At 39.6% G+C, this 22,761-nt stretch overlaps 2 protein-coding genes across 2 annotated transcripts; both read right to left on the bottom strand.

The window, feature by feature from the left end:
- Window positions 1-99: 99 nt before the first annotated feature.
- On the bottom strand, window positions 100-6,281 carry LOC101910486 (glioma pathogenesis-related protein 1-like). Its single transcript, XM_027793501.2, has 6 exons — window positions 5,994-6,281; window positions 3,607-3,852; window positions 3,078-3,190; window positions 2,198-2,280; window positions 884-910; window positions 100-798 (listed from the first exon to the last, which is right to left on the bottom strand). Exons 1-6 carry the CDS (start codon window positions 6,165-6,167, stop codon window positions 572-574), a joined length of 870 nt encoding a protein of 289 aa, XP_027649302.2. The 5' UTR covers window positions 6,168-6,281; the 3' UTR covers window positions 100-571.
- Window positions 6,282-12,823: 6,542 nt separating this feature from the next.
- Window positions 12,824-22,278, bottom strand: LOC129784715 (glioma pathogenesis-related protein 1-like). The gene is given in 7 exon segments (XM_055807693.1): window positions 12,824-12,864; window positions 12,867-12,968; window positions 15,353-15,462; window positions 18,331-18,356; window positions 18,359-18,432; window positions 20,900-21,149; window positions 22,162-22,278. Coding segments are annotated over 7 exon segments (720 nt in total).
- Window positions 22,279-22,761: the final 483 nt, after the last annotated feature.

Genomic DNA, 22,761 nt, shown 5'->3' on the forward strand with positions numbered 1-22,761 from the left:
GATGGGGTGACCCCTGCCAGCAACCAAGCTCCCACACAGCCGCTGCCCACTCACTCCCCCTTCCCCAGCAGGATGGGGGAGAAAACAGAAAGAAAAAAATAGTAAAGGACACGCTTTACTCCTTCTGTTCATAAAAAGTAATACATATAGTTGAATCTCCATTATCTGGGGAAAACAATGTCTGGTATAATTAAAGGTTAATGAAGATGAGCTATTGCTTCTTTTGGATACAGAGTGCTGCTTCAGACATGTCTTTGTGGTGCCCCAGGATTCCAGGATGCTTGCTAGCATATATAGTAATATATAGTCTGCATAGTCCCTCTAGCAATCTACCCCAAGCCAGAGCTACGAGCCTCACACAGACATAGAAATGTGTTGCAGCTACTGCCAATAAATTATACTTACTTTGTGCACAGCCACTTATATCTTGCCTTGAGTGAGGAAGAAGCTTTTTCTATGCTGGATAAACATTATGAGGATAATGGAGAGCTGGCCAAGTGGTTTTTTAAATGTGTGCAACTCTCTGAGAGTAATACAGCAGTAGGATCACCATCAGTACCTTAACTGATTATTACGCATAAAAAAATGCGTGAGGAAACCGCTCTTGTAATAAAAGAACAGCACCAACACTCAGTACCAAGAACAGTGGCCTTAAAATTGCAACACTAAGACAGTATTGGTCACACCAGGGACGCGGGTGCTCAGCAGGTGGGATGTATGACGGCGTGGAAGGCCTGGGGGGATGGGGCCGTGGTGGCTGGGGCTGTGTATCCCAGTCTGGATGCCAGTAGGCATAATCTAAAAAACAGTGAGAAAACAGGTGTTGATCCATCAGACTTTGCCACATCTAGAAGAAAGCGATTAAGAACAATTTGATACATACTTATCAGCTTCTCACGTTCTGTATTTTCTGTAAAGAGATCAGAAGAGGAAATAAATGTCAGTATTATTCAGTGGTGATTCTTAATGTAAAGAAGCAAGCTGTTGCTCATGCCTGGCTGATTGCACCGATGATGCCAGTCAGTGCCTAAAACATCCTGCAAGGGGGAAGCAGGCCAGCAAGAGTACATTCCCAACTGGTGCGGGGCTCATAGTTTTTATGGAATCGAAAGAGAAGCAGAAAGGAAACAGATGTATTAGGAAGAATTTGTGTCATGGGGAGGAGGGAATAGCACATAAAAAAACATGGATATTTTTTTTTAAATTGATACACAAACCAAATTTAAGTAGTTTCAGACAGACAAACATAGCTACTACATTTATCAAAGTAGTACACCTTTACTAAGAGCTTTGATGCATTTACAGGATTGCCTATGTGCATTCTATTAGAACTGCTGATTTGCCCTATAGGAGGATATGGTAAAACAAGTTGTATGATCTAGCACTTGATTTTTAAAAACTCTCTTCCTCCTCTCCCTCCCCCTAGTCTTTGAGATGTTTCTAGTTTTTCTGTGATGCATCTGTCTGAGACTTCAAGATGAGTCAGCCAGGATATCACAGAAGAAAATGAGACTACCAAATGCTCAATTATTTCTACAGCTGAAGCTATCTAGAGCCGGGCTAGTACAGACTATCTCCATTAAATCTCTGTATAAAATTAGTATTTTATCTAAGACATTGCTTCATGTCCTTTAATTTCTGTTTATTTACAACACTATTTCTGACTAATTTGGAACTAGGTGTAAAGACAAAGGTCCACAGCTGCAAACTGCTTTGGAAAAACAAGCTCCCACTGCTGTAGTTCAGAAAATTGTGGAAGTTAGACATAAATGTGCTTTTCAGTATAGTCTTATTGGTTCAGAACTATAGTTGTCTGGAAAATGTGATAGGACATACTAAACAAGCAAGAAAGCAGCAGTTAAGTATACTGTTTCTATAGGAAAGAAGAACCAGACAGGAAATACTTGTTGGGGCTAAGGTTTTAGATTTGACTTCCTGATCAGATAACGGACAGAAAGGAGGCTGACTGATACTTCATCAGAAACTCTGGCTTCTACCTCCAAGAGCCTTCAACAGCAAAGTATTTCAATTAATTCCTCCTTGTACTATTCTTACCAGGGTTTGATACTGTTGCTATGTGGTGGGCTATAGACCCTCTGTGTACTTAGTACAAACTGACTCATTGCGGTATTTCCACTGATAATTATGCCACTTCTATTTCTATGCAATTTTCTTAGTTGATCACTTTGGTTCTTACCACAGAGCTTGTCTACACACTTCTCATTACTGCATCCATTGCATGGTCTTCCTGCTTTGTATGGTTTTCTTGGGTAATTCCCCCTGAAGAGCAGAAGAACAGTATTTTTTTAGCTCAGGCATTTGAAAAACACCTTAAATACTTTACGGTTTCATCAGACTCTTAAATAATTTATCATGAAAAGATATTATGGGGGGGAGGGAATCCCTTTATCAAAAAAACCTGATCATTGCAATTGTTTGAAATTCCTTTTAGATCAGATCAAAGCTCTCACTGACATGGGGAGCAACTACCTGGTGACCCTCAACACTTGAAATTAATGAGATCTCTCAAGCAATACTGAATTATTTGGTGTAAGTATATGAGAATCTGCCTCTAGTCCCTCATTACCCATCTGTATTTTAAAAAACAAATCTATAAAAGGCAAGTCCAGAAATTGCAAGGTATGAGATAAACTAGAGGACTATGCTCCCTTTGATTCTTCAATAAAACTGTCTTGTTTGAAGTTCAGGTGGGGCCATAGAAAGATGTAGTCTTTCTCATGTGGAAAGCTTGCACCTTTCCTAGTTTTCCTACAGAGACTAAAGTCAAAACAGATTTTATTCCACCATCTTGGTTATGGCGAGTGCTCGCAGCTATGATCAGCTCACCCGCTTTTTTAGAAAGGGATTTTCTGCAGCTCTGGCTATGTCCAGCAGCTTCTGCTCTCAATGGCTGGGGGAAGTTTCCCATTTGTGACCATGACCAGTGACATGTGGACACAACTTCTTCTGAAATTTGCTACAACTGCTCCCATCATTGTTGGCACCTGATACCATGTCAGTCATAGGATATTTGAAAAATAAATAAACCCCCCCCACAAATGCCATAGTTAACTTACGCTGGCCCATAGTCACAAACAAAATGTGCTGCTCTGAAGAGCCCTGGAAAATTTTCAACTCTATTGCAGAAGTGAACTGCGCAGCCAACTTTGTAACTCTCTGCCCAAACGACCTGAAGGGCAAAGGGAAATATGTAATGCACCTGTTCAAAGCCTGACAAAGCAACAGCATCAAGGGAGGAAGGAGAAGGGAAGGTTCTTGTGGAAGCTTGAAACAGCTGACAAAGGAGCAACAGTGACAACCCAAAGGGCAGCTGAGACAAATGCTGACTGATAGATGGATTTGCATCTATTACCTGACTCCCCTGGAAGCTTGAAATTGTCAGGGGATAATCTCTTTCTACCATTACTGGAAATAGAACTCAGACATCCCTGGAGCTTGGAATATTTATTTCCAATCTCATGCAGCAATGAACTGGGGGTGAAAACCCCTGCTGTAATTGCTGTCCCAAAGCAGTCTGTTTCAAGCCCGTACTTGGATTTTCTGCGAAATGATTACATTATAAACTGCTGGGCACGTAAGACTCACCTGGGTGTAGTGACCACACATGCCAGTACAGCTATTGGTGTTGAAATCATAGCTGCTGACTTCGTTAAACCAGTCACGGAGAGCTGTATCGACAGAGAAGATGGTGGCTGTGCCAGTCCAGATGTTTTCTCCAACAGGAGTAAAGGTGGGATGCATCTTCCCTGGAATTTTAAGGTAGGTATTGTGCTTAAACTTGCACTTCTTCGCCCACGCTTTGGCAGTCTTAGCTAAAGCAGCATCCCAGGACTGTAGACAAAGGAAAAAACCATAAAATAACCCGCACTGCAGTGACTTCACTGCATTCAAACATTTTAAAACAGAAACTTGTAAGGATTCTTTACGCCTCTGTTTTCCATCCCTGGATTCAGTTTCTTTCTCTGACTTGACATTTCTAGTCCCATAGCAATTTTTTTTTCCGCTTCCTCCCTTAGGTATTGCAGGACAAGTAGTATCTATCCACTGTCCTGTGGTATCTGACTTGTTAAAATACAGCTGGATGGCAGTCTTTATGCTGCTACACCTGAGAGGAGGAAACTAGGTGAAACCCCCAGATGTGGAGGGGCTTGAGGGACTTTGTGCCTAGGAGCTGTCGGCTTTCCAGGGATTTGCACTTTGCAATTATCACTAGGTCAGATAGGAATTCTGTTCTGCTGCCCAGGACAGAAAGGAGAAGTCACAGCTGCTCCTTTCCCCAGCACCTTCTGCCTCTTTGTTCTTCTTCCTCCTCAGCATGTGGCCAAAGCAAATAAAAGGCTCACTCATCTCTGCAATCCTGGGTGAAACCAGTCTGGGAGACTTGCAGAAAGATTTTATGCCACTGAATGACCAGGCAATAAAATGGCAGCTAAAATTCACTACAGGGAGATGTTAAGGCATGTAAGAAAAAAACAAACCAACCAACCAGTTTTGGCTTTGTGTTCATGATGACAGGTTTGGAGATGGCTATTACCAATCATAAATCAATGTTTAGTCATAGTCTAAAAAGCAAGTAAAGTGTGAGAAATTCCTTGAGATGGAATAGAGAATAAAACCAGATATAGAATTACACAGCCGTAGAAGTCCTGTTAAATGCTGTGTGCAACACAGCACCCCACCTTAAGAAGAGGACACTAGAACTGGAAAGGACAGAGAGAACATGGAGGAGGATGGCCATTGCTTTCATAAAGCAACAGTGCTCTGCAGCTTTGATCAGAGACAGCTGGACATCTTGTGTGAAGTAGATAAATAAGCAATAATTATGTGCTCCTTCCAATACAAAGACCAGAGACTACCAAACTAAGCTAGGAATTCACAGGTCCAAATCAAATGCAAGGAGATACCTTCACACAGCTTGTGGTTAGGCTATGGAGCTCTTTGCTACACGATGCTAGGGACAATAAAAACTTGCATGAGCAAAAGGGTGAAAAAAAAATCATGCAAGAAAAATCCATCAAGAGCTTTTAAATACAGTACAACCACTTTGATTCAAGAGGTCTCTATATATTTGTCCTGCTGTTATTCCAGGCTCACTAAACCTTTGCTCTGAGTAGCTAAGTTTGCTCTTGTTCACTAGCATTTTAGATTAAACATTGTTTTATAAAATGGCAAGAAATTAAAATAATGAATACTCTGAATTTTACTCTTTTACTATGAACTTGCATTCATAGAAATGATTCCTATTGTGTATGCAGCTATGCATTTCACTTCCTTTCAAGCTATGCAGCACTGCTGAACAGCTCAGAGTAATGACTCTAACTGACTGGAGTTACCTCCCCCAGCTATCTGTCTACCTTTCTCCTTATTTTTCCACTGAACAAGCTGAGACCTATCCATAGCCTGTTCTTATATCCATTGTATTTATAGGAAGATCTGCAGATATTAGTATCCCTACTTGTCAAACCCTGCTACAGCAAATGAAAACTAGGTATCTAAATGGATGTCCTGACAAATCCCTTTCTTCCACGCATGTTCTAGGCTGTAAGAAACAAGAGGAGATGATAGATTTTCCAAGAAATCCTGTTGTGCAAATTGCCTACTCAGGAACTTTTTGGTATCAGACAGCATCCCTGTATGAAACCTGGAGTAGCAAAACAGATCCCTATCTCTCTTAGAAAGAGGTAAATGAAATACTGAGAACTGAACACTAATTTTTGCAATACAGCCCTTTGCTCTGGCTGAAGTTTAGGTAGTAATCTGTACCTAAACAAGGAATTCCCTTCAAATTATTAAAATTCAACAATACTGTGAAAATTAAAGCCTTTTCGGTTTCCTAAAAGGAGCTAACATATGTAGTATAGAAATCGCTGACAGAAAGGGAAAGAAAAGCACAAGCAAATGAAGAATTAGATGGGCTAAATCAGCACCACAATCTATATTAATTTTCAAACAGATCAGAAACATTCCCTTACCATACGCAACATATTGCTGGCTGGTGGATTCACTTTCGATCGAAATGTGTTGTGAGCTCTCACACAGTCTTCAATGAACTTTGCATCTTCTATGTCAGGCAATGGATATTGCGGATGGCAGCAAGCAAAGAGATCCAGTAGCAACAACGCAGCAAAGAACAAGGTGATTTTCATAATTCTTCAGTGCTTTCAGTATTTTTTTAGAAGTTTTTAAAAGAAAAATCTCTTAGGTGAGGAAAATACTGGCAAGCAGTTTTTCTGAGGTTGTTTTCTGGGTGTGGAAGCATTCGAAAGTGTCAAAGTAAGAGGAAGTGAAATTGCTTCATCAGGTACAGCTTTATCTGACATCATAGCTGGCTGCCAAAGGGTAAACGGTGAAACAGGCATCTGCCATGCATATTAGCAAGGAGCAACACTCCAGGTGTACTTCTGTCTTTTCTTTGAGTGTGCTCCATTCTGGTTGACTGCCAAACCGTTTCGTGATTGTAGGTCTTATCTGAAGAGATGCTGCAGAACAGCTTTCCCAAAACCTCCATCAACCATAAAAATCATAGCTTTTACAAAATACAAATCTGCTGTTCGGCTAATTTTCCTACAGTATAGCTTAGTCCTACCAGCTCAGTTACAACTGTTTTGCAGGACTTTGCTTCTGTGTCAGAATTACTCAGGAATAAACAGAATTAGGAAAACTATGTCTCAGCAGGAGGAAAAAAGAAAAGTTCCTGAATAGCAGCTTGCTGCAGAACAGACTTTCTGACCTGGTTTGGTATATTACTAAAGTACAATCTGGAAATCCCAGTCTTGAGTATGTGTTGATTGTCTCCTTCCTTAGCCATTTGCCATTACCTTGTAGCCTGAAATCACTGGTGGAATTTCCTGTGCTCCCGGAGAGTGCCTACAGGATTAGCACTTCTGTTGTAACATTCCAAGTCTGGTCGCTTCTTGGGGCAGTAGGATGGGCTGTGTTGGGATTTGTATTGCCTCACCAACTGTTCTATAAGATGGTTAGATTTTTTTTCAAACCCACACCAAATCGTATACACATGCAAGAGCATAAGAACAACCGCATGTTGTAAGAGTTAAAGTTTTGTAACTCAGCTTTAGGTAGGTTTACAGAGAAAATATGTTGGCGATTGTAAACAACGTTCATGTGTCTGATTCCCTGTTGTTTTGCAGGTCAGGCCTTATCCTGCTGAACACTTGTGGAAATCATCATTCTGGTTGTGCTTTCTGTGTTTGCATGGTGCTTTTCCTTCTTAAATAATACCCTTGATTTACTTCATAGAGTCTTGCAACAATCCGTACACATAATTCAGACAGGCTGAAGGAGCCGTGGCCCTCCAGCACTAACTTAGCTATGCCTATCTAGGCTATTAACAGGAGTTGTGTAATTAAATACTTCTCTGTGTGCATGTGTTTATGGATGTCCACGCAGTACTAACTCTTCACGCTTTCCTCTTAGCTCTGCCATGTTTTGTTGACCATTTCATGAAAGTAGGGGCAGCTGTAGGAGGAAAAAAAGTGTAAGTGTACCTGTGTCTGTGTGTGCTTCTGGTGTTTTGGATCTTTCAAGGAAGGAAAAAAAGGGAGTCGCTAATTATTCTTGTTGGATAGGCTTAACACAGCCCTTACCAATGAACAGCCCTCAGAGGCACCAGAGACCTGGACAGAGAGGGAACTGAACAAGCATTTTCTTCCTCTTTTCTTTAACAATAGTTTCCTGTGCTTTGAAATGCTCCCAGTTAGATCACATTTTTTTTTTCTCTAATAAATTATTTATTTAAAAAAGACCAAGCCAAAGTGGTCAGTGAGAGAAGTCTAGCTACTTTCTCCTTCTCCATGGGGACAGCAAGCTGGGTGCAGGATGTTTTTGGTCCTGTCATGTCCTTGACAAAAGGCTGCATGAAACACTACTAACCCTCCCAAACTCACACCTCCCTTGGCAAGTAAAGGGGAGTAGGAGGTGAAGCACCCACCCTGACACAACCCCAGGACAAGGTGGTAGCCACACATGCAGCCCAACCATTGGCTTTTAGCTCTAATCGCTCTACCTGTTCCTCTGTCCATGACTGGCTTTGGCTCCATCCACCCCCAGAACATGTATGCCATGGACATGACCTCACCTCCATTTACTAGTCCACCTGCTGACTCTGCCTCCTGGTGTACCACTAACAGTGCCAAGGTCCCTGATCTAGCAGACATAGTTTCTGTTCTCTGTTCTCTTCTGCTGTCATGCTCTATCCCAGAAACTGTGTGTAGGCATTGGCAAGGCTGACAGGGCCTTCAGCTGTGATGGGACATTTTACGATGCACAGGAGGATGGCTTCTTGCTGGCGTTGATGACTGCTGGTCAGGCTGGGATGGTGAAGGAGATCTTGGGAGGGAGGTTTCTTGCTGTGGGTGCCATTAGCTTCTGTTATACCTGAGGACAGAGGTTGGTCTCTTCTGTCAGCTGCTTGCTTCTGGGCTACACAAAGACCCTCCAATTCACCATGTGCCTTCCTGAAGCCCACAAGGTACCATCCAGGTGTCAGTAAACAGTACAGGGGGTATGTGGAGCACCAGGTAATGGAGAGATCCTTAGATCAAAGTATGACAGGTCAGGTCATTACAGTGAATAGGCCCCTGCCCTGCTTCTAAAGTGTACAGAGAAGGCCTGTCCACTGTCCGTCGGCTGGGGTTTAAGCACAACAGAAAGTCACTTTGCCTCTTTTCTAAATCAGGGCCAACTGAGTTCAGTTCACTGCCAGTTGTTCTTTTCCCAGCTGAATATTACCTTGAAACTAGAAAGTAAGTACGCTTTATATTTCTTTTTCTTTTCTAATAATGACCTGCAATCTGTAAGAATCTAAAGCCTTTGGTCAGCTACACTTGATGTAAACCCATGATTAAATTACAACCACATGCAATTTGCACAAAAATTATAATTGCGCTAAAACTGCACTATTAATTTAGCAATGCAGTGATCTTCCAGCTATACATGCACGCAGCTGAAATTCTGTGCTTGGAAACTGAACTGAGATCTTTATGAAGAAGGAAATTCTGAGGTATCCAGGATAGTCCAGGTTGTAAAATTCGTTCCCGCAGAGATGACTCTGGCTCCATCTAGTGATTCTACCTACAAATAAAGCACAAGTCCAGCCTGCCCTCAAACATCTGCAGATGATGTTTTCACAAAATGAGAGTTATAATCCTTTGCCAGCTTTAATCAGTGGACCTTGCGAATCAGATGAAAATTAAGCTTTGGGATTTGGATATCACATTATGTTTGTCTGGACAATACAAGCATTGCCTGTCCCTGCATAGATCTCAAGTGAAATTTAGCACAATGAGCTGGGTATGGGCAGAAAGCTGTACAGCCCAATGATTTTGAAAAAATCCCCATGTTTGCATCGCTCTTGCTCACTTCTCACCTGCTTACAGTTTAAAAAGGCTGAAAAAGTAAGACCTCAGATTCTCAGTTTTTCCCTAATGTACAATTCAGTCAGTGGCTAAAGGCTGATGGATTACAGACTATTACAGATATCCAAGATGCCTGGTAATCTGTGAAATCACATTCAGTTTTGTCCTCAAATCGTCAGCTTCCCCACAATATGTTGTTATTTGTGTTGGGGAATCTGTTTGTCCTTGACTTACTGGGTTCAGCTGAACAAACAGGAGTGGATCTGCTGGGTTTTCTTGTTCTGTCCGCAGGGTTAGGCAGCTGCACGATCACTTGGCCTTCCAGACCTGTGAATAAACTAATATTCTGCCATACATTGCTACTTCTATTATGCAATCTCACCTCAGGGCAAAAAAACAGATTAAATGAAAGGATGGTGGTGGTACTGCATTTCCACAACTATTATTTTGTAATAAACTATTTTGTACTTATTAAAAGCTAAAAAATCTCATAATTATTTTCTAATAATGAAGTTGTAAACAGCCTCAAGGAAGCTACAGATGTTGCCTGAGCTGCAATTCAGCAATTAACAGGAGAGGTCATCAGGATGTATTTGGACTGCCAGTAGTTTTACTGCAGTTTTGGTTAGGAGAACTTGTACAGTGCTGCTTTAGTACAACTGTGCCCCTTAGCCTAATGGAGCAAAACCACACTGCGCTGCTTGCTGCGTTCTCTCAGCAAAGTACCTGGACGTCATGCAGACCAAAGCACAAGAGGTTGTTGGTGGATGTTCTTGCCCCTGCGGTGCCCACCTCCTGTGTCAGGATGGCCCTTTATCACACCTACTTTGCCATCAAGGACAGTCTGTTTCATTCCTTTCCCTCAGCCAAAGGATAAAGGGAAGTGTAAAGCACTCACCCTCACCAGAGGCTGGCTCCTCCTTTTGGTGATAGCTTTGCTGAAGGCTGTGAGACAGACAGTCTTAATGTTGTGATATAATGATCACTCAACAGTGATAATGCTGTGGAAGAGGGCAATCTCTTGAACCATATAAATACCTGAAGGGAGGGTGTAAAGCAGACGAGTCAGGCTCTTCTCAGTGGTGTCCAGTGACAGGACAAGAGGCAACGGGCACAAACTGGAACACAGGAGGTTCCCTCTGAACGTCAGGTAACTTTTTTTACTGCAAGGGTAAGAAAGCACTGGCACAGGTTGCCCTGTGGACTCCTGTGGAGTCTCCACCTCTGGAGATACTCAGAGGCTGCCTGGACATGGTCCTGCACAACCGTGTCTAAGTGGCCCTGCTTGAGCAGGGGTGTTAGACCAGATGACCTCCACAGGTCCCTTCCAGCTTCAACCATTCTGTGATTCCTTGATGGAGCCAAAGCTTCAGCAGGTTGTGTAGGACAAAGGATTTAGCACGGTAACAACACAGACACGGGAAGCTTGTTACAGAGTACAAGTACACGCCTAGCTGGACAGGATCTTCAGTTATCTTCCTTGCCCTTCATACATGATTTAAATTCCTTGATCTTAAATTACTGTAATTTGTCACATTTGTTTCTTTATTTTTAAATTCAAGGTGTTTGTAAAATGAAAAGGCTTTTTTCTGCTGTCCATCCTAAGCCTCTTTTCACAGGATAACACCAGAAATAGCTGGTGCATGGAAGCAGTACGAAAGTGTGAAAGTTCAAGAACTGCTAAAATACTATTGAAATATTACAGAATAATACTCAGGAGTCTCCCGAGAGAAGACACAGCAAGCCATTACAGTCCACATCCATGCAGTTTCTAAAAAGGGCATCTTGGAATTAACTACAAGGACAGTTATTCTCAGGGATAGGAATTACTGTGTTAACTATGAATTTCTTCTGGGCTATGTCACAGCTACAAGTAGGAAAATTTGTTTTAATAACTGAATGTAAATGGGGAGGTTTTTTTTTAAAAAATGCAGCATCCTAAAACTATGCAATATTAACACTTTAAAATTTGAAAGAGCTTTATTGTAGTACAAGTTTTGTATTTCAGGTATAAGGAAACTTTTTTTTTCCTTAAAGACATCTGAAATTTAGCCCCAGACTAAGCCTTTCAACCCTAACACAGCATCTAAATAATGAATTTATCTTCAGAGATGGTAAATATCAGCAACTTCCAGGTAAACCAACGGGAACAGCTGCTACTCAGGGACTTTCATACTGCACATTTTTCTGTGTAGGAGCCACCTGTTTATGAGTTTAGGAATCTAATATTAGGCTTCTAGATTTGAAAATGTAATCCAAGTTTTAAATAACAGAGGTTCTATTTGAAAAGTCTGTTCTATATTTTTAGTAAGATTTTAGTAATTTTACAATACAAGCCTTACAGAAGAAATAGCATGCCTCACTTAAAATTAATCAACAATAAAAGTCTAGTTTATTTTCTTTGAGACTATTCCTAAAGTTGAATTCATAGAAACTTCCTTTAAGCTCAGTTTGAGTTCCAAACTTTAAGAAAATCACAGAATTTTACTTTGTGGGGTTTTTATTTGTTGATTTTACAATAACGGTGAAACATCATCTAATAATAATGAACTTCTCTACAATCATACTGGCATTCACTAGACAAGACCAAGATACAACAAGGAAAAAATCTGGTGAGAAAAATAGTTTCAGGTTCTTGTATAAACTTTATCTGTCTTTTGGAGAAAGTGAAATTAAAGCATACTAATGAAAGGCTTCACTTCTCAAATATAGACGAGTAAAATCTGTGTTGATTAAATGGACTTGAGCAAGTTTCAAGATAATATAAAGAAAAATCATTATTAAAACTTCAGAACAGGAAATATGCTATGCATAAGTAACAGTACAATTTAAAACAAGGAATAATCACCAGGTTTAGAGTTAGTAACAAAATAATAAATCTAAAGCATCACACTGAATGAGGAGCAATAAATGTCCTGCCTCATAAATACCAAGCTGTACTAACTTCATAAACATCAAGACTTCTAAAATACCATCTTTCTATAGTATTCTTACTTTATATATCTTATTCAGAATATTCTGTGACTCTAGGAACCAAGACTGAGTACATAATATGATGCTAGCTTTCTCTCAGCATCTGAATTAAGCAATTGTGATTCCAAATATTGGTTTAGTATGAATTGTAACAGTTGTTTAATTGAAACATACTTTTCTCCTTGAATTCCAGGAATATGAGTATGTCACAATTTTGGGAAATTTTTTATTTAAAAATAAGGCTCCAGACCTTACCAGGTACCATCTTTAGCTTAATATTTTCCCAATACAGGAAATTTCATTTTTTTGGGCATGTTAGCTCTCTCTAAGGTGCATAAAATAATATCAACAAAATTATTGTCAAATTAAGTTGTCTTTAAAGTCATGTTGGTATGACTTTTTTGCTTAACTCATTGGCTAGTGTCTTCAGAAGGTAGTAGGCATTTGAAACGCAGTTAGGTGGACATACCCATGCTTGTAAAGCATTTTTTGATAAAATAGCTACCAAAGCAAGAAACATCAGCAATGCTTTCAAAACTATGAGGGTGATACAAGCCTCATCACATACAATGCTGAACTCCCAAGGGGGGTGGTGTTTCACTCCACAAAACACAAATGTCTAAGTATGCAGTCTTAGTAAAGACACTGGGATCCTTCCACGCTTAAGTATCTCATCCAAGTGGTGCCGAAGTGTTTAAGTATAAACATCAGACTGCAGTACTTACCACTGCACATTTTCAGAAAGGCTCCTTATACGTATAACTGCTGAAAACAATAACGCAGATACCATCACCCTGGCTGCCTATATTACACTACCAGGTAATGGAAACACAGTACCCAGTCTGTGCTGCATCCATTCAGAAGATGAAGCAATGCTGTGTTTCACAGCCTAATCCTGGGCATCCAGGGGCAGATTTAGTTCTTTAAAGGACTGTGGGCTATTCGGTTGGTTTGTAACTCTACCCACACCCATAGTGGGCACTCCTCGTAATTTGCACCAAAACCTGTGATAATTTTTTCAGGATTCTAAGTCCATATTTACCTTATACACCCTATATCATTTATATTTATAAAAAAATAAGTACCCACCAGGCATACAGATGTAAGGGTTGGGGGTTGGTATAATGCTGTTGTACAAGACAGAGGGAGAAGAACACCCCAAAAGATTACCTGCAACTTACTTGCTACTATTCTGCTTTGAAGCATCTTTTATATACTTTGCCCACAGGTAGACTGTTGGCCTGAATTTTATCCCAGCAGCATATACGGTGGCATATTACAACCACATGCCCTGACATGCAGTTAGATATATGTAGAATGGGGATCTTCTGATCCCAAGAATCGAACATAGGTTTTGAACTTACGAGAGAAAAGCAGGGAAGAGAACTGGTTTTTTACATATATATATATATATATATATATAAAAATAAGTATCTCAAAAAAAAAAAGTTACAGGGAAAGTAATACATCTTTTGGGTGATTGACCATATATACATGCACAGCATGTGCGATTCCAAACCATAGCCCATATGGTTATCTTAAAAAAGGTCTCAGAATCCAGAATAAGAAAGACTGAAGGACCAATTATTGTTTCTAGAAGCTCCGGCAAGAACCTAATGCCTCATAAGGGTGTGAAAGCAGACCCACTTGGTGACTGTGCATGTTTCAATTGCAGAAATGCAATACAAGGAAGCTACAGATGTTGCCTGAGCTGCAATTCAGCAAGTCTTTCTTGGTATCAAAGGCTACCACTATAAGTGATAATTACACTATTACTTCACACAGTTCATAATCCACTGTGAAATCCTCTTTGAGAAAACTGATAGAACTCCCAGCCACAGATCCAGAGATGAAAGGCCTTGCCTTTTTCTCCAAGAAGCCCTATCTTGTCATTACATATAAGTAAATGTACTTATCTTCAATCTACAGATTGCTTAACACCTAGCTTGTAGAGTGCTGCCTCATTAAGAAGGTGTAAGGAATGGGAAGAAAGGCACAGATTTACTTCTGGATAGAGAAAAAAGTCACAAGGAACACCAGGTGGCTTCTGAAGACTATGCTACTTAAATGAGATAAAATATATGGGAGACTATCGTTTCAGCTTTAATTTCACTTGTCTTGCTGGTTTAGGCCACAGAAACTAGTCTGTCTCCATGAAAGGTGACAGTATTGTGTTTTATGTTTTGCTCTTTAAGAGTAACCATTTAATTTCATCATTACTGCTGTTCCATTTGCTTCTAACAGCTAGTAAGCACTGAGCTGACATTTTCCATAGTTGTACAGGTGACCACCTTTCCCCCTACATGTGCCACTTCATATTTACTTGCAGTGATTTTCATTTACCACTTCATTGACTAGCCACTGAGATCCTCTAACATTGCAACTCCCACAGCTGCTTCAGGAGAAAGTGAGTCCTAAAACCGGCAGATACAGCCACCTATCAGCGACTGGATGTCACTTATCTTCCTAGAGAGGTGGTGGAGACCTGAAAGGTCATATTCATGGAAAGGTGCATTAATAAAAATGTAATCAGACATTATTGTATTCCCAGAAGCATAGAAGTATCACAGATTATAGTTTTTTCTTACAACAGGAGAACTGACAGGCACTGAGTGAAGTTGGCACACGGAGGCAGTTTTTCCACATCTGTTAAAAGTTGTGGTACATCTCTTGTTCTGAGGATGCCATGATCTGCTGAACAGGAAAATACGGATATCCTGTCCCTGTCAATATCCAGGACCTCAATTACTTTTCTGGTGAGAAAAGGTGAAATGACAGAATTTGGAAAGACAGTACTTGACACTCATAAAATACAGGTACTACCTGTAAGACAGACTGATAGGAATATGAAAGAAGGTATCTTCTGTTTAAAGGCAGCTTATTCTTTTTAACAGTGTTGGGATAACCTTAACCACTACAAATCCTAATCTGAAACTGTAAATACAGCTGTTCTTTAAGATCTGAGTGTGTCACCATCAACTCACAACAGAAAACAATTATAAAGTCCTTTGCTCTAAAATAAGGGGAAATCACCAGCTCCAAAACCAGGACAGGTTTCCCCTCTCCTGCTAAAGGAGACTTAACATCAAGGTTCCTAAAAAGCAGTAAAACAGAAGCACAAATAAAAGCGACAGCCTCAACTGAACTGAATAAATCTTCTCAATTACATCTACAGTCCATTTATCTGTGAAGGTATTTGGTATTTCTAACCAATACCAATTTCTACCAATTGTAATATATTCATCCTGGTAATTTTCATATACAATTTCCAAATGTGTGAGAGAAAATTGAGCATGAAGATGAAGACTTTCAGCTGGGATATTTGACTCGCGTGCATTAAACTAGCTTCCTTAGAAGTCAATGTGTGATTAATCAATGTCTCCTGTTAAAGACAAGTGAAATGAACAAACCTGAAACAAGAAAATAATTCAAAAAGAGTTTGGAATAGGAAGCAGAGCTGCCACATGGTAGTGTCTAAGAAGGCATTTTTAGGTGTCTCTGTTGAGACTTCCTTCATAGTACAGTGTGGAAATTATGTGATTCTAAAATGACTTGAGCTTCATAAATATGTGAATATTGACTAGTTTCAGAACAAACAACCCTCAAATGGAGGTCCTCTGGTATGTCTCCATGGGACTGGTGAGTGCAAACTCTAACTGGTACTTAAAAAACACTAGCACTCAACCTGAGAAGCCAGTGATTCACTGGATTTACTGACTCCAGTTCAGATTGATTCCCTGCCTTCACCCAGCAGTGCTGTGAAGACTGCAGAAACTGTCAGATATCAGGAGTTTTTTGACATCATGTAAATGTCCCAGCACCCTGCATTCACATAATACGCACATCAATAATTTGATAGTTGTGACTGATACAGTATGTTGTAAAGTAATAAATCACACAGTATGTATCTAATCTTCCCTTCAGGATTCACCAGGTTGTTTACATTTCTTGCCTTTAGCCATGATTATAAAAAATGTCTAGTTTGTACTTTTTGCCTACAGTGCAGCAAATGAAGAGCTAAAATAGAAAAAGAAACTAGGTAAATGAAAACAACTAGGTAAAAGAAAATGACTAGTTGGGAAAGTTCTCTAGGATGGTTGAGAAGTATGTCCAGTAAGCTTTGAGACATCCTATAAGACCCTTTCAAGGGCATTTCTAAGATTCTGCTTGCTACCATTCAAACAGAATACTAAGGACCATCTTGAGGCTCCTCTCAGAGCCAAAGGTTTCTTGGACATAACAGATGAAGAATCACCTCCCAAGAAGAAGGTAGGTAGAAGAGATGGGAAGAACAGCATGACGAACAGTCTGGTAGCAAGGTGTGGCAGCTCACTTTGAGTATGCGAATGATGACAGGACAGGGCACGTTCCAAAGTCCTGTATGCTTCTCTTTAAACCGGGGGAAAGATACTCTGGGCATCTCAGACATGGATGGTCCCAGCAGCAGACTTTCAGAGAAGGTCTATAAAAGGACTACACTTTAAAACTGCTACACTGAACAAAGTAATTTTGGTGAGGTGGTCCGGTGCATCCTCAATTCTGAAAAGAAACTGCTGTCTAGCAAGGGTAACTGAGCACTAAGGATCCAAATCTCAAGAAGGAGTCATGATGGTCAAGGCTGAAAAGGCTGTTGCAGTATCTGGAGTGTGGTGATGACTGGTGGCAAGGTTAAGGTGTGCCTGTTTTTCCAGAGAGTTTAGGAAGGGAAAAGGCTATTAGAAGATGGTCTGTCTGCTCTAACTCCGCTTGTTTCTGTGACAACACAGAGATCAGTGTTCTTGGTATCAAGCTGTGAACAGAAGAGCAATGGCATGTTAGACCTCAATTTAAACAGGTATTCAGCTTAGCTATTGGTTCTCCAGGATGTGCAGAACAGCACAGCAAACCAAAATGGTATGTTGTTACAGATTAGAAAAATCTCAAGCGACAAAGCTTCACAGACCACTGTTGATGTCAATCAGCCATTATTCTGCACTGGCAACTGGAAACATTTTCATTCAGATTTCAAAAAGAAAACAACAAAGTTCCATACCCCAGCAAGTTTCAAAATAACAACTCAAGTACAAGTCCAGTTTTGTGGTACAGGAAAAGAGGTGGGCAGGGCTCAATGAGTTTCTTAGTTGAGGCAACTCCCCAGCAGAGGCCCAGGTTTGCTAGGAGAAAAAAAAAACAGCTGTCATGCAAGCTTAGAAGCTATATATGTTTTTAAAATGACAAACAGATTGCATATGCATGTGCTTGATTATGGACTGTGCATCATTATGAGACAAAACATATTTCAAAACTATCTGCCTCTGTGCTTTCAAACTCCTGGTTTAGTAACAGCACTGGCTGGGGCCTGTGTTTTTTCAGAATATCAATGTAAATGTAAAATCACATGTTACAGTTAGCTTTTTCTTGCTTGATCATTTAATGTTTTCTAATGGTTAAATAACATTTGGTATAATCACAGCTATTAAATAGGCAAGAAATTATAATGTAATTTCATTTTACCCAGTTACACAGAAAGGAAAAGCAACTGATCTAATGACTGTGCTATTATTTCTATTGCTTCTAAGAAGAAAAAAAGAAACACCACGTAAAAAGCTAAAGTGCATTTAAAGAAATGTATAACACCACAAGAGGTAATTCCAGTTCTGACAGTAGTTGCCTGCAGCAACTTTCTCATTTCTTGTATTTCACATGAAAAAGAAAATAATGAAGGGGAGCACGAGCTAAATTTGGGATTTATTTCCTTAAGATAAGCACAGAACAATATTTATCAGTAAAGTTAACAGATTAAAAAACTGAACCAGTACACATGCTAATGCTTATGGCAGTCTCAACTGAATTAGTCATCATTTTCTCTGCTTGCATTTACAAGACTACCAATAAATAAAGAACCCCATTTACTTTCAGCTAAATCTCATTACAATTGCTTTTTTTTCTTTCTTTTTTCTTAACATTTAAAGCCACAACTTACTCTGGCAAATAGTTGCAAAAAAAAAAATTGCTGCATTTTGTATATCTGCAACCTCCATACATAGACTAACTGCACAGCCTATTTTATATGAAGTCCCAAATAATATGGGGGGAAAAAAAAGTTTTAAAATACATTAAAAACTACACTCAACAGTAACCTAGTCAAAAATCTAGGTTTCAATTATTTTCAGAGACCCTATACATTATTTTCATTTTGCACCATCTGATCTTTTTACACACTTAAAAAAATCACTGTTAAACAAGGTTTTTAAGATGAACTTTTAAATATTCACCTCTCAAGACGAAGTGACCTATGCTGCAAGTTTCCAGAATCTTCTACACAAGAATTTCAATAAAAGTCATTGACTTTATGATCCAGAGGTAAATTCCATGGAACAAAAGGGAAATCAGCAGCAACTACCCAACAGCTCCTTTTAGTTAATTTCAACATTTGTAACTCAGGTCTGCAAGAAGGGCTTCTCCTGTGTGCTAGAAGTGGTCTGACTGATTACTACTGTAAACTTAAGTCTGAAAGCTTTAGCACTACACATTTTCAAACTGGTGAGTGTTTTCTGCCATACTAAAGAGAAGATGGTTACTATCACAGTTTGGGCACCTGATTTTTCTTGGCAGGTTCTTCCTCTAGCTTCTGCATAAGACTAACCAAACAGTATTGAATTCAGGAAAAATGTTTAACTACACACCTAGAAAATACAGATAATCATAAATTTCACTTCTGGAAAACTTAAAGACATACGGGATTACTCTCAGTATCTCCCCAGTACAAAAAGCACAGGTCTCAGACTGACAAACTGATCTGAACATCCCCAGAAGTTCCATCTCTTCAATTATAACTGCAAGAAGCAGTCATGTTCAACACACAGACCCTTCTTTAAAAAGGATCTTAATGTTTATTGTGGTGTTACCTGAATCCCGCACTGACTAAGCATTTCAGAGGCCTTTATGTAACAGCTTCACATGTTTTTTTTGTGATTTCCATCATTTTGATATTACTGTATCATGGTTCTCTTATCAGGTTTACACAGCCTATCCATTTAGGATTTCTAGATTTTTTCCATTTTCAATTTTGTCTCTGAGCCTTCAAGACCATGATGGCTCCTGCATCATACATAGTCTCTGATTATCAATTTTGATGACATATGTATTTTTATATGTTCATTGGTGTTTAACCTACGTACTGTGCTTGGTTTTCCCAGTGATTAGTTTCCTTTGTAATTCTGCCTGAAATACTGCCTGAAATGCTTGAACATTTTGATACTATGTAACTTAACAAGAGGAGCAAGTAATATTAATCAGGGGAAAGAAAGCTTAGAAGTGAACCTAACTCCAATAGAAATATGCAAAAACTTCCAGAATTCTACACAGACAAGGCTGAAGAGCAAATTTTAAAATGCTAGGAACTGCCTTGCTATGTAACTTTTCATAATTTATTGTGCCAGAGAAAAAAATGAAAACTACGTTCCTAAGATATTGCTTAGTTCAAATCTTCTATTTACTGCTCAATAAACAGTAAAACTTAAATCCTCCAGTCTTGCTTTTGAGTTTGTTACAGGCAGAACCATGGGCAGAAAACAAGAATGAACACTTGAGGGGAAGTAAGTGAGAAAAGATATAAAAAGAGGTGCAAAAAGACCCAAACAGAAAATGCTTTGTAAATGATCCCGGTAACTTTAAGTATTTTCATTTCACAATCCAGTCTACTCAAAAAGAACCTTGCAGCTACCATTGTGTCCTGTAACATTTTCACTGTTAAGTATACTGCACAGTATTTTCATCAGTAATTTTCAGAGCGAGCTGTCTATGCATCTTTAAATACCAAGATAAGAAACTAAAGAGTCACTTTTACTAGATAAGATCTACTTGACGTTAAAATTATCATCTGTTTTAGATCAGTGAAATATTACGTGTTTGCTCATAGATGAAACTAACTACTGCAAAGCTTAGTTTTTAAATGTGGGAACAAATAAATCCATTTAAAATATTAAGTGTTCGAAGAAAAGCTTTACTTTCTCAGCAGAGTTAAGTCTATCAGAACTACTACTGAGGAATCAGAAATATATCATAAACTCCCTCTGTTTTTGTTCATTTTTTTTCCCCTCTTCCTTTTTTACAAGATTTGTAAACAATATAATTTACTTTGGCTGGATTTTCTCCTTCTGTTAACAATTCTACTAAGGAGTACCCACATCATTTTGCAATTACTGTGATTATTTCAAACAGCATCTCCAAACTTACAGAATTCAGAACTGTGTGGCTTCACAGCTAGAGGACTTGAAATGCTGTCTTACATACTTCATGTAGTACTGATACAGTGAAATGACGAGTTGAGATTTCAGTAAGGCCACTACTGTGGACAAGAATGGATTATTACACAAGACAAAGAGGTGTTAACCAGTGCAGGGTTAACTGGCAGTACAGCCATTGCTTGAGATTACAAAAGATGGTAAGTTGTCAGTCACTACAAACCATATGTACAACTCTATATTATTTACAGCCCCTACTGATTCATCTGGCAGGCACTATACAGGACACTTTACCAAAGATAACTTTTACCTGAATGCAATAACCGCAAACCTTAGTACATTTCTGCACTGCGAAAATACAGAATTTGACCTCATCATACCATGATTTAATGGCATCAACGACATAGAATGCCTGATGACTTCCAACCCAAATACTCTCTCTAACAGATGTGAAATTAGGATGGCACTGATGTTTCTTACTTAAGTACACATTATGTTCAAAAATGCATTTATTTGCCCGTGCCCCTGCAGTATTTGCCAAAGCTGTATCCCAAGTCTGCAAAACATGAAAGATGACATAATTATGCAATGTTACATTACGACCAGGTCTTAAATGATCAGATAAAACCAGTCAGGCAGTGAAATACAGACAGATATCATATGCTGAGGTTTCATAAAGAAATACTTTCCCTTATTTAGGCAAGTACCCATTTTATTTTCATTGACTTTTCCTGTTGCAGCACAGACACATGAACTAATTTCATTAGACATGTCTTTTTCCCCCTCTTTGCTGTTGAAAATTAACTTTGTAAGAGCACTTGCTAGCAACAGAAAAGATGTCTGAAATGCACTTTTATCTTCAGATAAGAAATTACTGTAATATTAATTAAACATGAAACTTTTTTCTCTTTTTTGATGAACAGGTCATTGATTTCTATTTGGTACATAAAAATTATATTAAAGTAAAACTGCACAGCTACTGTAGATTCAGATGTATAAATATTTTAATTACTTTTGGAGAGCCTCCAGAAACAAACACTTACTCCTTCTATGGCACAGCTTTAAATACACATATCAGAGCATTTTACAAAGACAGTTTCATGAGGTAAACATGCTAATATTTGGCCAGTAACTCACACCGCTACCTCCTACTTCTTTGCAGTCTGCCAATGTTAACAAAATTTCTGACTTCTGAACGTAAGCAATCTTTGGTGTGCATCTTCCAGTCATGATTGTTTTTCAGAAAGTTTCTGCTACCATCAAAGTACCTAGTTTTATGTCTTATGTAAAATATCCAGTGTTTTATTGCCTAGGTTTATTGGTGTTTGTACATTTCAGTTCACTCTTATTAGTCTCCGTGTGGATCTTACAATAACTCCACTGGCTGCCAATACTGCTTTCTCCCTAAGGCCTTTAGTTTTTCTAATTATATTTCTACATGCACCCCTTTACTCTTTAATTTTTCCTGAGTTTCCTGTTACCGAGTGCTAAAACTGAGCGCAGTGTCTTTCCACAAGCTTCTTCACTTCCACAGTTACAGCCCCTTGTCTGCCATTCTGGCTTCAAACCCACTCAAGCAAACGGCACTCTTTGCCATCAGTATCCGAGTACATGTGCCTTTCCAAGCCATCCTCAGGGTACTCATCCTTCAGCTGCTCACTGCTCAACATCCACTTTTTCTGCATCTTCTTCAGTTTTGTTTACAGCCTTCCCTGCAATAATTTTCTAGTGCAGTTTGTTTTGGTTATGACAAGCAAAGACTTCTTCCTTGCCACCAGAAATCCCCTTCAGGCTCAGTACTGCATTTCATATCCCTGCTTTTGATGGAGAGACTAACTCTTCTGGATCAGCCCTACTGCCGGACCATTGCTTCCTCCTAAGGTGCCATTCCTTGGGTGAAATGTGAACACCTTCAGCTGGCCTGGTCACTGCCGCCTCACTCTGCGTGCCTGTTGCTGCTGGACTCACCTGCCTACAACCGACAGAACTCACTACAGTGTTTCCTATCAAATAAACACGACTATATTTGAACACAAACCAGTGATGCCACCCTGTCCACCTCACCCAGGGACTACCAAAAGACCCCTGGCCAACTGCCCCATGCCTCTGGCAGGGCCCTGGCGCCACCCACGCAGCTCCAGGCCTGTCCCCAGAGGGCTGGCTGGCCT

Source organism: Falco peregrinus, chromosome 6 (assembly GCF_023634155.1).
Source record: "Falco peregrinus isolate bFalPer1 chromosome 6, bFalPer1.pri, whole genome shotgun sequence".
NCBI classification, from domain to species: Eukaryota; Metazoa; Chordata; class Aves; order Falconiformes; family Falconidae; genus Falco; species Falco peregrinus.

Coding starts and splice junctions, on each gene's coding strand:
- LOC101910486 (XM_027793501.2), bottom strand. CDS start 6,167: ATGAAAATCACCTTGTTCTTTGCTGCGTTGTTGCTACTGGATCTCTTT. Junction 3,191..3,606: donor TGTGTGGTCACTACACCCAG/GTGAGTCTTACG, acceptor TTTGCCCTTCAG/GTCGTTTGGGCAGAGAGTTA. Junction 911..2,197: donor GTGTGTAGACAAGCTCTGTG/GTAAGAACCAAA, acceptor ATCTCTTTACAG/AAAATACAGAACGTGAGAAG.